The sequence below is a fragment of the Periplaneta americana genome, chromosome 7 (assembly GCF_040183065.1).
Source record: "Periplaneta americana isolate PAMFEO1 chromosome 7, P.americana_PAMFEO1_priV1, whole genome shotgun sequence".
In the NCBI taxonomy this organism is placed as follows: Eukaryota; Metazoa; Arthropoda; class Insecta; order Blattodea; family Blattidae; genus Periplaneta; species Periplaneta americana.
In genome coordinates this window covers 112,092,918-112,109,785 of record NC_091123.1, presented here as the reverse complement: position 1 = coordinate 112,109,785, position 16,868 = coordinate 112,092,918, and the positions used below count along the sequence as shown (strand labels likewise).

The 16,868-nt window shown below is 35.2% G+C and overlaps 1 protein-coding gene across 5 annotated transcripts in view; it reads left to right on the top strand.

Moving 5' to 3' along the window:
• Tomosyn (syntaxin-binding protein tomosyn) overlaps positions 1-16,868 on the top strand; it is a 461,514-nt gene that overhangs the window by 317,239 nt on the left and 127,407 nt on the right. For all 5 annotated transcript variants that reach the window (XM_069831184.1, XM_069831185.1, XM_069831182.1 and 2 more), the window contains 2 exons: positions 1,483-1,558; positions 9,264-9,418. In XM_069831184.1, the coding sequence (XP_069687285.1) occupies positions 1,483-1,558; positions 9,264-9,418 (231 nt within the window). The remainder of the gene's footprint in view (positions 1-1,482; positions 1,559-9,263; positions 9,419-16,868) is intronic.

Genomic DNA, 16,868 nt, shown 5'->3' with positions numbered 1-16,868 from the left:
ATATTATTTATTTGTAAAATAATTTCCACTTTGATAACGAAGGGGTTGTTTTAATAGTAGTACAACTCCACTTTTGGTCAAATTGGAGTTAACTACACTTTCAGTATCACAAATGTTCATTCTTTTTATAATGCATACGTCTTAGACAATCCTACAAGAAAATTATTTTAATAGTGGTATAATTCAACTGTGTTCCATGCGGTGCGAAAATGAGTGATTCTAAAGACATTTAGAGTGACTCTGATGATATTTTTTATCAAAATCTCGATCCAAATTATTATCAATTATCTGAAGGTAAATGGCATGCCATAAAAGCATTATTATGGTATACTGTATTTCCGAAGAGTTGCCTTGAATTTATCAATCATACATTGAAATTTTTTATTTGAATGGTGGTATATCTTCATTGTCGCCCCTATATTAGACATTTCCCATACAATATTCATAAACCCCAAGAGTGGAAAGACAGCTTAATCTCTGACAAGAAGGCATGAACTATTATTCTTCAAATATTTCACATCCTGAATTTTCTGTACACATTTAACTTTAAGACTCCATATCTCAAAATCAATGTAAATGGAGATTTACCATTATTAAAATAACGCCTTCATATACTGTATCTGTTTTTTTAAGTGAATTTAAATATTCAAAACTTTGTAAATAAAAGAAAAGCAATGAGCGTTGGTTTTTACTTTTTGGATGAAACATATATTATGAAACAAAAAGTATCTACAATCTAGATGCATTTTACTTGCTGTGAGAATAATGTTCTGTTGCACATAAGGTAACTTTAAATAAATATTTAACCTGTTATTAAATCCACGTGACAGTATATTTTATACGCAAGTACTATTCTCGTTGCTCAATGCCTATGCAGACAGACACACGTATAAGCAGATTTAAACACACGCAACGATCTCGCTCGCAGAGCGAAGCAAGTATGATCTATGTACACCTAACCTGTACTCAAAATAACCAAACGCTGGGCTCTACTATAAGTAACAAGAACTGATTAGTTTACTGGCTGTTTAGATATTACTGGAGAGAGTAAATATACAAACAGTGTGGGATACATTTTCTCCAGTAACTTCGGTTCTCTTTGCAATTTTCATTCCATTATTATTCTGTTGTCTTCATATCATCATTTCTCGACTCTGAAAACTCTCCAGGTGTTGTCAAATAAAGATTTACTGTCCATATTACAGATAGTTTCTATCACAAAGATTCCTCAAACACTATAATACTTTTTGAACTTATTTTTTTCTCCAATATAATTGTAAAATTTTTTCTAGTCTCTGTTGTAAATTAAGTTGATTTATATAAATAATACTAAGTATAAGTAGGCCTACATTGCATCATGTATTACCTATGATCCAAATATTCTTCAGTTATCAATACAAAATCACATAGTACAGTATGTCATAGGAAGCTATTTGGAATTTGATTTTCATATAATTAAATATAATGAATTTCTTGTTTCAGCCAAAACAAATAAAGAGGGTAAAGCGGAGGCATGTAAACCTATTCAAAAAGTGGAATGGAAGTCTTCTAAAACAGGGTATGTATAGATTTTTACTCATTTGTCGATTGTCTTTTGTTTTTCGAAATATTTCTGTAACCTGAAATCTTCAGCAGGACTTTTCTTTTCTGTTATTTATACTCGCTTTAACATCTCTGGTAAATTGCGAGTTAATCTTTTGCGTGAAATCCGAAGACCCGTGTACTATTGTTGAGACTGGTTCTGTTGTTGTGAAAGAGATGGCGTCTGTAGATGTATTAGGCCAGAGTGGATACCCAGAGTACTGTAATCCTTTGCACGCGCAATTTGCCGTATACAATTGTAGGGGAATGAATGTAGTTTACTCGTATGTAGCCTAAATCAGAATAAAATGTTTTTAATTTTAAGGGCACGTACACTGGCCTAAATTGAGTTTTACTTTAAAATATGTTTCTCTCCCAAGCGTGTTGAAATCCAATAACAATGGTAGCCGTTTGCGCTACTGTGGGTATCCACGAACTCTGTATTAGGCCTAGTGATTTGTTATGAATATGATTTTGGTGATGAATGAAGCCAGTGATATTCAGAGAATCCTGAGAAACCTCAACCAGGAAATTCAATCCGACCGGGAATTGAACCCGGGCTCTCTGCATAAGGGACATCCTGACCTCTACACCATAGAAGTGGTCTCAGCGCGAGTTCTTACATAACATTTTCGCAATAAAAAAGTAATGATAAACTCAAAAAATTGTGTCATCACGAACAAAAAAGTATAGTATTATTATCTGAAACATACATAGGAATGCGGAGAATTAACAGTTTGAACCACGTTTTTGAGACATTAAATAGAATCTTCTGTTTTATTAGAATTATATATCTTTATTGCAGCTTTTATATTTTACTTGAATGTGGTCGTTCTTCTTATCGCTCCCATTGCATATTTTAAAACTTGTCCCCGTACACTTGAAGGTTAGAAAAAAGGCGTGTTCTTTCCTTATTACGTTACACATCCGTAAATTTCCCGTAATCTCGTGTATAAAGTGCAGTCGTTGCAAGAGAGTTAAGACATAATGTTTGTCTTAATTTATTAACGTCGATCAAGCATAATTAGTTACGTATGAAAAATAATCGAGATCAAATTTCGTGTAATTTTCTGTGGCGTTACTTTCAGAATAGTGAAGTCGATCCATATCGGTGACGTACTGGAAGCGCTGTGTCGGATGCAATATTGAATTAATTTTATCGTGAAACTTATATGCTCAAATGTTAAATTAATATGTTGCGAAAATTTAAGCATTCGGCGTCAGTAATGAGTTACGAGCGATTCTTAAGTCAATCACTTAGCAACGGCAGTCAGTTACGTCACACTATTCTAACGTCACTTGCTTATCAACGGATCATTCAGATGAAACACATTAATTCCATTGTAAATACTTGTACAGATATGTGATATTATATTCAATAAAGAAATAAAGGAAAAATTCAATCATTCAATCATAATTCCTTCCCAAGAATAGTTACTTCACTGCAAACCCAGCATTCTCCACACTTTCCTCTCCTCCGCCTTCCTCATCGTCTCCGCATATGATGCATATTATCTTAATGTTATCTATTATCTGACATCTTCTGCCTCGAACTTTCTTCCCGTTCACCATTCCTTCCAGTGCATCATTCGTAGAAGTTCCTTCTTACCCAGTGACCCAGTCAATTTTTTCTTCTCTTCCTTATCACATCTTTTTTCACCCCAACTCTACTAGCACAGCTTCATTTCTTATTTTGTCTGTCCATTTCACACGCTCCATTCTTCTCCATATCCACATTTCAAATGCTTCTAGTCGCTTCTCTTCATTTCGTCGTAATTTTCATGCTTTTGCTCCATGCAATGCTACATTCTACACAAACAATTCACAAGTTTCTTAATTCTTTTTCCAAAGGTCCATATAAAATATTCATTTTTCTATTAAAATAAGTTTCCTTCGCAATTGCTATCTTCCTTTTGACTTCTTGGCAGCATTTCATGTTACTACTTATAATAAACCCCAAGTATTTGAAGCTGTTCACTTATTCCACTGCCTAATTTTGAATTCGCGCGTTTTCCTTCTTTATTTTCCTTCCGACAACCATGGTCTTCGTCTTATTTGCATTTATCTTCATTCCATACTGCTCTACAACTTTACTGTCATTTAGCTCCAGTAGCATATCCCTTAGTATCATCTCCTTTTATGCTAACAACGCCATATCACCAGCAAATCTTATGTAGCCTACTTATCCTACCATCACCCCTTCCGTGTTCTAGAAAGTTCTTCACTAAATTCTCCAAGTGTATGTTTTTAATTGGTTATTTTACGACTCTTTATCAACTGCTGTGGTTATCTAGCGTCTGAATGAACTGATGATGATTATGCCATGAAATGAGTCCGGGATCCAACGCCGAAAGTTACCCAGTATTTCTTCTGAATGGGTTGAGGGCAAACTCCGGTAAAAAACCTCAACCAGATAACTTGTTCCAACCAGGATTTGAAACCGGACCGGCTCGTTTCACGGTCAGGCAGGCTAACCGTTGCTCCACAGCGATGGACTGAGTATATGTTGAAAGGATAGGTGATAAAAGGCATCCTTGCTGTATCCCTCAGAAAAAAAAGAAAAAAAAATAGTAATTAATAATACAATACAAATTGTATTAAATTTATTTCACTCTCAAACATAGCCTAATCGCAATTCTTATAAATAAGAACGAATTCGTTAAAACTGTAGTGGCCGACTGCACTAACCTCGGTTAGGAACGTTTAAGTAATAGTTATTAGTTAACCACGCCTTATGTTGTATTTCTGTGGCACCAAGCTCGAGTACGAGTTAAATGACGCTAACCATGAAAATTTATTAACCAATTGTGTGCGAGCGGTTAAATAGCTAACCGTGGCAGTAAAGCCAAGATGGAATATGACAGACAAATTATTAACTACATGAACGAACACAAACTCTTCGACAAGTATCATTCAGTTTTCAGAGCTGGACAAAACACAAGCGCTGCTCTAATTAAAGTGACCGAAGACATTCGTGAAGCAATCGACTCTAATAAAGTGACAATACTAACTCTTTTTGATCTTAACAAAGCTTTCAACTCTGTAAATTTTGACCTGCTCACTCATAAATTGAGAAATTTGTATTTGTCAGAGGCTGCTGTGAGTTGGTTCGAATCCTACTTACGGGAAAGACAACAATGTGTTGTATCAGGGAACCGAAGTTCCTCCTGGCTTAACATAACATCAGGTATACCACAGAGATCGGTACTCGGACCATTGTTGTTCACAATATATGTCAATGATATTACATCACTTTAAGGCATTGTAACTATCACTTATATGCTGACGACCTTCAATGCTACATCTCTTCCCGCTTAGACCGAGTAAACGAAGCTATAGACAAACTGAATGAATACATTGACTCGATTGTGACGTGGCCAGAGAGACTCCATCTTAAAATCAATCCTGGAAAGACACAAGCAATTATATTAGAACACAAACTGCAAACTGACGTTGTAAAACAGCTTGATATTTCCCCCGTTAAAGTAAGTGCCCTATAATGCATATTCCTTTCAGTTCTTCAGTTCACATGGATAATAATCTAAACTGGGACATGCAAATCACAGAAACCTGCAGAAAAGTACATTCTATTATCTATGTGCTGAAAAGGATAAATGTTCATCTTCCCTCTTGCTTAAAAAAAGTCCCTTGTGCAGACGCTTGTATTGCCCTATTTTGACTATGCCGACATTTTACTGACTGACCTTTCTAACGCAAATAAACGAAACTTCAACATGCTCATAATTTGTGTGTACGGTTTGTAAGCAGTGTTCGCAAATATGATCATCCCCATCCCTGGAAGCAATAGGTTGGCTTAAACTGGATAAGAAAATAAATTTACATTCACTTCTCCTTCTCTTCGAAATATTGAACTCTTCTGTTCCTTCGTACCTGTCGTCTCACTTCACTTACCTTTCTTCCCACCATAAAATTGAACACACGCTGTCGCCATGAAACAATACTAACAATACCATCCCAGTGCACCTCCTCATACTCATTTACAATAGCCCTGCCAAGACTCTGGAAGCATCAGGAACTGTCGAAATAAAATTGAATTCAAACGCAAACTTACTAGGCACTTGGTCAGTAATTGAGACTCGTTCAGACATGGCTTCTTGTAAGTAGTTCTCTTATTCTAGCACAAAATATTTCAATATCAGTTAATTCCATCACTGTATAATTTTATTATTCTACGTGTAATTTTTACATAAGTTAGGGGCTGCCACACAATAACCACTTTCAAGAAAAGGCTAAACGATTTCTTACGGGCGCAGTCAAATTGAAGTTATAATTGTGATTGAATTTAATAATTTAATTTAATTTAGGTACCGGTATGACTATCATTACTATTATTATTATTATTATTATTATTATTATTATTATTATTATTATCATTATTATTATTGTTATTATTATTATTATTATTATTATTATTATTACATAATTATTTTGTTGGTGTTGTGAGGATGAAAAGAATTGTCATTGTATTATATTAATTATGTATTATATTGTCTTGTATTGTAGTATTGTATTGCTTTGAATTGTTTTGTACCGTATTGTGTTGTATTAATTATGTTATATTCATAGCATTGTAGTAATTTTCTATCATACTGGTTGAGTGGAAGAGAAGGTCGAATGGCCTTAACTCTGCCAGTTAAAATAAACCATTATTATTATTATTATTATTATTATTATTATTATTATTATTATTATTATTATTATTATTAAAAATCTTTCTTTGTTCTTAACTTCTACAATAAATTGTCTAGCCTTTATTAATCAGGTAATCTTTCAGTACTTTGATTTTTTCCATCACTATATAATTTTATTATTCTAGGTTTAATTTTTACTTAAGTAAAAAAAAATCTTTCTTTGTTCTTAACTTCTACAATAAATTGTCTAGCCTTTATTAATTAGGTAATCTTCTAGTATTTTGATTTTTATTGTATTTGTAAACTTAATATTAATTGTAATCATAATTATAATTGTACTGTTAATATTGTAGTTGTAATTCCCTGGTAGAGAAGAAAAGACGGCATGATGGCCTTACCTCTACGAGGTTATATATATTCTGTGTTAAGACTATAATTTATGTGTTCAATTTGTATAAGTTTTTGTGTGTTTAGTGTGTGTGAGAGTTAAGACTGTATAATTGTAATATTTTTTGTGTGTTTAGTTTTGATAGCTGTGTGTTCAGACTATAATTTGTGTTCAGTTTGTATAGTTTTTTTTGTGGGTGTTTAGTTTGTATAATTTATATGTTCAGTCTGTATAGTTTTTCGTGTTTAACTTATATAGTTTGTTTATGTGTTTAGTTTGTAAGTATAGTGTAAGCTTTCTTGGATTGGCACCCCAAATGTAGTACACTTTCAGCTCACCCTACACTCCTGTAGGAAGCCGTTGCCCTTATGGGATTTCAGGCCTTTCATATTTCATATATATATATATATATATATATATATATATATATATATATATATAAATATAAAAGAGAGTTTTTGCAACAACGCATTTTAACCGAGATTGGTATACTCGGCCATAAATATTACAATAACACACAACCGAGAGCATAAATATTTCACACTATTTATAGGGATCCTACGAATCCCCTGTCACTTTCAATCAATACTGTGTCTTCTTTCATTCTTAGTTCTCACTTCTTAGAATTATGTGTTATATTCCCACATAAAGTGTTGTTCTCCTTAGACACAAATACGACTCCAAAGATCAGTGGGGTATTTCTAAACAAAAAAGTGCCCTGGCTCTGGGATTTCGGTAGTACCGGTAGCAATTGAAGACAAAGCGGGAAGAACACTTCATGTCACATGTCTGTGGTGTTGAGATAATCCCAGTATTACGTAGACATGAAGCATTCTTACCTCTGGCGGTCAACTTTGAAAGCGACTTTTCGTACAACTAGTATCATTTTTCCGTTTCGTGCTTTAGGCACGTGTTAGCATCACTAGGTGGCAGCATCAGTTCCTTTCTAACTGAAAGTGGACACGAAACGTTTTTCCCACTTTGTCTTATTGTCTTCGTCATCGTCGTCGTCTTCATCATCATCTTCAATAGGAATACTTGCAGAATGTTTGACAGAAATACATCGGTTCAAATATAGATATAGAGGTTATTGGGTCTGCGGAGTAGACCTCATTAAGAAATTGTTTAAATACCAATAAAATACGACTTCTTATAAATGCAAAATTTGACGATGATATGAAAATTATAAAAGTACTCTAGTGCCGCATGGTCTGCCAAAGATACAATTTTAGGAACACACTGACATAAATTGTCATAACGTAACATTACATAACCTTGGAAGTGCATCATAACAAAATACAGTAAATGCAAGATGTAAATAGATTACAAATAAATTACCTTACCCCAGGAAGGGCGTGGCGTAAGTGATGCGGGACTATTATAGTAAGCCTACTGAAGTGGTTAGACTCTTGATCTAGTAGTGTAGAGACGCTTGCTCCTAAACAGGAGGTTTCGGGTTCGATTCCCGACTCTACCAAGGGATTTTTCCTTGGTTATAAATTTGTTTTTTGGTGTGTATGGCCTGTGTGTTTGTGTTACCCTCGGGTTTAAGTTAAATTTAGGCACATATACAAGTATTAGGAGGGGATTGGCGCACCCCATCGCTGCGAATATCCTTACATCCATCGGTACTGAAGTAGTTGGTGTTGTTTAGTCAACTGTCCGAAGACAGGTCTGAACCTCATAAGTGATACCAATAATGCACCACTTATAAGCAAATAGGCCAAGAGATAATGGGTAGGGTGGACAGTTCCTTCCCCCTCCATTGCATACATTGCCGAATAGCTACATATTATAGGCTACATTAATCAGACTTCAAATGCATAAGTTATTATTATTATTATTATTATTATTATTATTATTATTATTATTATTATTATTATTATTATTATTGCTACTACTATTACTATTGGTATTGTTACCATTATTTCAATTAGTTGCATTATTATTATTATTATTATTATTATTATTATTAGGGGGTAATGACATTTAGTGTTCTGGAACTCATTACCGATTTCATCATATTTCTAAAAATAAAAGCAAGAAGTTCTAAATGATGATGTAGTTCTTTTAATGGGATTGTTTAAATAGCAAAAATTGCATTAGATACCAGCACCCTGCCGAATCTTGTTTGTTGATTCTGCAGGAATGAGATAAAATTTATTTTAACACAAATGAGGTTCACCGCCTTGGAGTAACGGTTAGCGCGTCTGACCGTGAAACGAGCGGGCCCGGGTTCAAGTTACCTTGTCGGGGTTTTCCAGGGTTTTCCCTCAACCAACTGAAGTAAAATGAACCTCGGACTCATTTCGCCATAATTAATTCACATATCATAATAATCATCGTCATCATCATCATCATCCATACAATAGACCGGATTCAGTTCACAGTGCAACTTGCTGTACTTGTACAAGAGTGCGGCCTTTCGGCTACCCAACCATTCACAGAATAGTAGTGTTAAGCACAATAAGCCTCTAGGCTGCAGTGTAAGCTTTCGGGTCCCTCCTCCGTACAAGAGAGAGAGAGAGAGAGAGAGAGAACAAAAAAAAAACAAATGAGAGCTTATGACAAAAGTTTACTTTTTAAAATTAGAGTTAAGCTTATGTATTTGAGTAACTGCAGTAGTTTCTTTTTAATTGCAGAGAAGCGTATGTGATATTTTCTGGTGGCCTGACATATGACAAAGCAGGTCGTACTCCCAGTATAACAGTTATCCATGGAAAAACCACAACAGTATTGGAAATGGAACATAATGTAGTGGATTTTATCACACTTTGTGAAAGTCCATGGACAAGTGGTGAGTATCATTTAACATGTACGATAATTGAGGGGTTTGCCGGAAAAAGAGCGTATACGTCAATATGGTGAATTGAGATACAGGCAGTGGCGGCTGCTCCCTACGTGCTAACGTGCTGTAGCACGCAATAAAATTATCGTCGAAACAATATTGTTAAAAAACCGCACATAATACAAATTCTACTTAACAATAGTTCAGTATTTTCAATAATTTGGTGCTATAGACTCAATGGAATCCATCCTTACTCTCGTGCTAATTCGCAATTTAGCCCGGCTAGCAGTGTCTGCTCATGCGCAGAACAGCACTTCACCTCGCCCCTCCTTGATATTTGGTCCTGCTTTTTCACACAACACCGTGCTCACTATTGTGCAGCGCGACTCTTCTTCACTTTGTTGTGGTGAAACTTTCTCTCTTCCCTTCTATATTCTTTGGTTCGTAGCAGTCGACGGAACAGTGCTGCCTAGACACCGCTAAAGATATAACTTTGAAATAAAGAAAATATGTTTTATATATGTAGCTTATTTTTGCTTTTTGTGTTTTTCATAAATATAATCATATTGGAATACATTTTTGAACGTTTGTGTAAACAGGTTTACTTTTATATAATCTCAGCAGATAGTTTTGAGTTTATTATCTACGTGTTACGGGGTCTATGTTGGCATGCCTTTTCGCGGGAGTCCGTTAAAATAGGGATTATTTTCCACTTTTAAAACAATGTGTGCAGGTTTATGGGATTCATTATCTTTTGTACTGTGGTCATTTTAAATGTATATTCTGCTGTGTCTGACTATATTTTGTGCCTGTGTAATTCAAATATATAATGTAAGTTTAATGTGTATGTTAATCCAGAGACAGGTTTTAGTATTGGAATTATAAACAGTTTCAAAAATATACTGTAGTTTAGAGGTGGGGAAAAAATAACGTAACAGTTATTTTGGAACTGTTCCAAAAAGTAACAGCACCTTGAAACACTATGTTCCAAAATAACAGTGTTGCTCTGAGCTAGTACGAAATACTTGCGGTTACAAATACTCGTTTCACTTTGGAACTACATTATGACAACGCCTGTTCCACAGAACGGAACATGTTTGGTACTATTGAAAGTAGTGATGGGCGAAGTTATTCTTTTCCCGGAACAGTTCCGGCTGTTCCAGTTCCGGAAAAATACTATGTTCCAAATAACAGTTCCGAAATAACAGTTACAAGTAGAGATGTGTCTGAATCGTTCACTGATGCGAGCTATCTCTTTGACTCTCGCTCCATTTGAGGAGTCGTACAGTACCCTCCCTCTTCCCCAAGCAGCTCGCACATACGTTATCGGCATGACGACATAGCACTAGAGTTGGGTCGATTCGTGAACGAATCTTTCATTCGAACGACTAATAATAAAGAATCGTAAGAATCGAATCGTGGTATCAACGAATCGTCGTTCAAAAGAATCGTAACGAATCGTCGTTCAAAAGAATAGTAAGGAATCGGCATGGTATCGTAACCCACGATTCTATTAGTTGTTTGATGTAACCTGTCAACGGACATTTCCGAACCGTGTCGAATGCTCCCGAGCGAGAGTGAAATCAAAATATGTACTGCATTTGTTAAGTATGGAAAATAATGAACACAAACCTGAAATATGCATAGTTAAATAGAGATGTAATGCAAAAAATGTACTTCGTAATAAGGTTCAGTTCATAAATTATAATTTAGAAACATTATCTTGGGTAATTTTGTAGATTAATAGAGGTCATGCTGAATGGTTCCAGCCAATGAGAAAGGCAATCCAATGTCTCGCCTCTTATGCCATCTATGCGAGAGATGTAGAACGTTTTTGTTCTACGCGTGGTTTGCAATGGAAAGTGTCCTGTAAGTCGTTCGTTGACGAATCGTTGGAATCGCAGAGTAGGAAGAATCGTGAACTCGTTGACGATTCAAAAGAATAGTTGGAATCGCAGACTGAGAATAATCGTGAACGAATCTTTAGAATCGATTCGTAATGTATGATTGAATCGTTGGAATCGACTTCTGAAAAAGAATCGTGTTGCCCTACTCTACATAGCACACGTTTCTCAATAGATGACATTCCAATGCACATTCGAATCTGTTTGGAAACTTGTTGTGTATGCGGACAGAAGCTTCGTGTTTATTAGATAAACAGCTGTTGAATACAAGGTCAGATTGCAACACTAATTGGTATATAAAGTCATGAAGACACGGTAACCAACTAAAAAATTTAACATCTCATTAAAACGTATAGTATGTAATTTTTGTTCTCCGTGTTCCGTAGTAAAAAAAGAACTAAAATTATTAATTTTTATTTTTACGTTTCTTAATGCTTAGTTATGATAATAATAATTACATTATAATTTGATACATAATAAAAATATATAACTACTGTATATATTTATACATTAGCGGTAGTGAAACCTGAAATTCCCACACTTAGTAAAATGTTAGAAACGCATCTGTACCAAAGTGTAATAATTTAAACTTCGCATCACACCTCGCTCTCTGTCATTACTTATGATCACACTACAAATATTTCAATTTCCATGCTTCCTCATCCATCACGTGAGAGTTCCAAGTTCCAACTTGTTCCAAGTACAACATAAAGAACAACGAGAACAGTGTAGCCGCTGTCATGGTTCAACGGAACGGGTTCCGACTGTTCTCTGTTGCCTCGGAGTGGAACATGCCTTGCGCAACGTAGTACTGCGGGCCCGCAACAGTTGGACACGTGAGCAGCTCGGAGTCGGAACAGTGTTATTTCGGAACAGGAGGTTCCAACCTACTGTTCATTTTTGCAACAGTTCCGAGACCGGAACAGTTCTAAAATAACTGTTGTGTTATTTTTTACCCACCTCTAATTGAAAGCAGTGGGTGGGCTCAAACATTTGACGAGCCTTAAGTTAAATAAATCTCACAACACGACATTGAGTGGGCTCGGATCCCACGAGCCCATATAAGTTGGCGCCACTGTTTGAAAGCAGAATTGGGAACTCTTTCGTCGTACTGAAATAAATGTTGGAAACTAAAGTAAAAGATAAATAGTAAGATACGAAGATCGTCTTTAAAAAATGTACACATTATCTTGGAACTGTTGTTAATTGAGTATAGGATTCTATCAAATAACGTAATGCCTGTATTGTAGTAACTACATTGTGAATTTTATCAAGGGAGATGAAAATATATAGGTTATGTTTTATTTCCAAATATTTTACAGTTTTAGTTTCATTACCAGTTCTTGAAATTAAACTAAAGTCTATTGAAACATGACTGTATTATTGAAGTTCTTTTGTTTAAAAAAAGTACAACGGTAAATTTTCATATTTCATTACAATGAGATTATTATTCTTCATAACGGTACATTATTAATATGAATTTTAGCGCGGCCGAAATGCATTTTATGCATTTTTGGAGAAATTGAACACTACTGTGACCTTCAGTTAAGCAGAAGAGGAAGAATATGTTAGGTTTTATTTACCACTGGGATCCATTTCGATTTCGTGACCAATTTACAAATAATTTAAAATTACATTACATTTCCTGCTTCGAACAAACCTGATCTACGAATTCAATTTAGCATTAGAAAAGATTTCATTTCCAGGAATTCACATCTCGACTCATTATGACATCGTACTGCATCACATGGCCAGAGCGGGTAGAAGAGAAAGTGACGATACTTCCACTAGTCCAGCGGTTCGTCGCAGAGCGGCGCTCGCTCTGCTTTCTGTTCTCAGTTTCAGGAGCGCTATTCGAGTCAATGCAGATGTTTTTAAAATACCCACTAGATAAAAGTATATTATAGTTTATCACAATATTTTACTTATTTAAAAAATGTAATACTACTACATTAACTACTCTTGAGTTATATCATTCACTCCTGAATCGTAAATACGAGTATAATAATCAACAGTAAACTGGAACATTCTGTCAGCTTCAGAGAGAAGAACGCAAAAAAAAAAGTACAGCTTCGCAAAACTGAACATTTTTGTGTTGTAAGTACATTTTGACACAAAATTATAGTTTTCGATGTACAAGAAAGTATAATATAATATATCAAATGGGACATATTTTCACCAATACTTTTTTACTACTGCCAGAGCGGGTAGAAGACGTTACTGCCTCTAGTTCAGTGGATCGTAGCCGAGTGGCGCTAGCCCTATTTTCAGTGCCCAGTTTCAAGATCACTATTCAAGTGAATGAAAAAGGTTTTTAAAAATAACCCATTAGATAAGAATGTATTGTAAAGTACTTGGTTACAATATTTTACTTCTTTAAAAATGTAATATTACTATATTAACAAATTGTGAGTTATATAACACAGCCCTGAATAGTAAATACAATAATTAACCGAAAAATGGAACATTGTGCCGGCTTCAGCCAGAAATACGCAAAAAAAAAAAAAAAAAAAAAGTACAGCATCGCAAAACTGAAAATTTTTGCGGCATTATAAAGTACGCATTGACATGAAATTATAGTTTTTATACACAAGAAAGATTGTAATATAATAAAGGAGACACTTTATCTTCACCAATAGTTTTTATCTACTATTTAGTCATTAGTTGCAGTTGTATCTGGTTTATACGTAATTCAGGGGAACAAAAAATATTACGTGCAACTTAGACTCATAAATTAAGCTTCGATATTATATCTATGCTAATGTAAGTTTTGATCTTTTGAAATACCTAGGTTATTTTGTGTTTTGTAAAATTAAAACAATTTGGTAGTACTGTATTAAATAGTTGTATGCTACTTATTGAAGAATATTAAATTAACGATTTTTCCATGAGGTCTATTACTTTTTCATATGCTCGATTAGAAATCTCTTATGATGTGGAAACGTAATAAACAACTGTAATAAAATTGTAAACCAGATTAAGTTCTTGCCTAGATGCAAAGTAGAATTATACTGTACTTTTGTTACCGAAATAACTTTTACGTTAATTACAACTAAAGTGCTTTTATTAAAAATAAAGTAATTAATAATTAAACATGCATATTTAATGAAGTAGAAGCTAGGTGCTTGGATTCAATTAGGAGTTCACAATTAGCACTTTAATACAGCACATTTTTTAACCGGCACATAGATTGAAAAATCTTCACACGTAGAAAGTCTATGGTAATCATCACAAGATAATCATTTTCTAATTAAAAAATATCACTCTAGAGGATCCTAGTTAATTTTTTCTGTCTGGATATATTTAAATCTGCTATCCCACAAGAATTAATATATTTCGCTAGTGCTCTGAATTGTCACTCTAAATAATTCAAGGGTTCTTTCTTAGGCAAACGTGTTCTTTATATTGTCCATTACATGTCATATATTTTCTAAAATCGTGTAATGCTAGAATCCTTTGTACAGGGCAGACGAGGGAGTCTTTGAGTGCAACGTATCTGCATGGTCGTTCATTCACCTTTGAATTCTTTTGTATTTTCACTTTACTCGAACCCATGACAGTTTATGGCTCTAAAAAATGTATCGATTTTGAAAAACTCACACTAAACAGCTGAAATGCTGGTTTGGAGTTCATTCACTGGAAGGAATTACGGTCAATGTAACTAGACATAATTTTGGGCATTCAGGTGTGGAGTAATGGTACATAAATGCATACAAGCGCATGATCAACTAAGGTGTTCTGATTTTCGGGTGTCACATCCAATTATTTTTTACTCGGATATTTAACGATGTTGTATCAACTGCTGGATTATTTAGCGTCAATGGAATTGGTCATAGCCAGATGGTACTTGGTAAGGATACATTGTTATGAGAACGGATTGATGTCCTCTTCGTTGGATATTTTCTCTTCTTTTCTTTTTTTAAGATATCGAGACAAGTTTGGGAAAGTATGTGTTATAGCATACGGTTTTGGTCACCAGTTCTTGCGTGGAAGTCCTACCTCTTTACTGGCAATAATAAATTTATCGGCTCTTACAATCAAAAGTCGCCCTCGGTAGCGCAGTTGATATAGCGCTGGCTTTCAATGCTCGAGGTTGCGGGTTCGATCCCGGCCGAGATCGATGGCATTTAAGTGTGTTTAAATGCGACAAGCTCATGTCAGTAGATTTAATGGCATGTAAAAATAAACTCCTGTGGGACAAAATTCCGACACACCGGCGAAGCTGATATAACCTCTGCAGTTGCGAGCGTCGTTAAATAAATCATAATTTTAAAAAATCACAATCAAAACCGCAGAAAAATGGATATCACAGATATAAGAACGAACATACAGTTTTCTGTGTTCGTGGAATTGCTCTAAACCACTTCTGAAAAATAATGGATGGATAAAAGAAAGTCTCTTCCTTACAGATTATAGAGTATCTATAATTGGATTTACATCAAGAACAAAACAATTAGGCTTATTCCTACTCGCTCGCATAAACGGCACAATAAAAATCTCCCGAACACCACAAGAAATATCTTCTTAATTCCATAGCAGAACGAGTTCTACATGCTCTGTCCACAATATTAAGAGGAAAACTGCAATCTTAGAACGATCGCCACGCCAATGTTTCGCTTAGTTTTCCGCGGCGACACTAGGGGGTTTAAAAGTCCCATTAGACCAGGGGCGGCTTTCGAAGGGGGGCTGCGGAGCTGCAGCACCCCCAGACATTTGTGGCTCTTGTCTCGTTTTATGTTGTGAAATGTATTTATTATACAGTCTCATTTAGCGGCTCGAATTTTTTTAAATTTCGCTCTCATTGACATGCAAGCAATCGTTAGTGAAGTCACTTCCTCCCCTGGTGCTGCCAGAGCGAAACGAGAGACAAGGACGGATTGGTGAAGCCACTTCCTCCCCTGGAGCTGCCAGTCTCGTCTCGGATGCTTTGCGCGTAGTTTTACCCGTCCCCCTGCTGCCCCTCGCCGTGAATCTAGAGTTTCCAGGCGCTGCAAAATTTGCAGCACTTTGTCAGTAGCGCGCAGTTTTAAATACATTTTCTTCAATGTTGTGAGTATAACAAGTGCAACAATGTTTAATTCTGTACAATATATACAGTCTATTCAGTTCAGTACCTTAACAATTCAGGAGAAATGTGAAATTACGTGCCCATCAGTTGAATCTCATAACGGAAAGAGCCGCGAAACAAAATAGCCTACAACGCCCTCATACTTTTTTGCTAATTTATCCAGTATCCCTGCTTTCTTCTCTCGATCTCCACACAGTTTGTATTAGATTAATGTGTTTCAAAGACAATTCCATCAGCTGAGGCAACAAAATGGAGTTTTAAAATAAGAACAGTAAATGTTGTTCATGAGAAGGAGCCATTGCTAGAATGTTTTCAAACCATAATGGAATCTGAAACATCTAACAACATCACAATAAATGAGGCAAGCGCCCTTGTGCGCACTCTTGAAGATCCTGAATTCAATTTCTGGCTCAGTTTTTTCATTTATTGATGTATCATGTAGATATATTATACAGCCAACTACAACATCGCGAGTTAGAGATTTCTA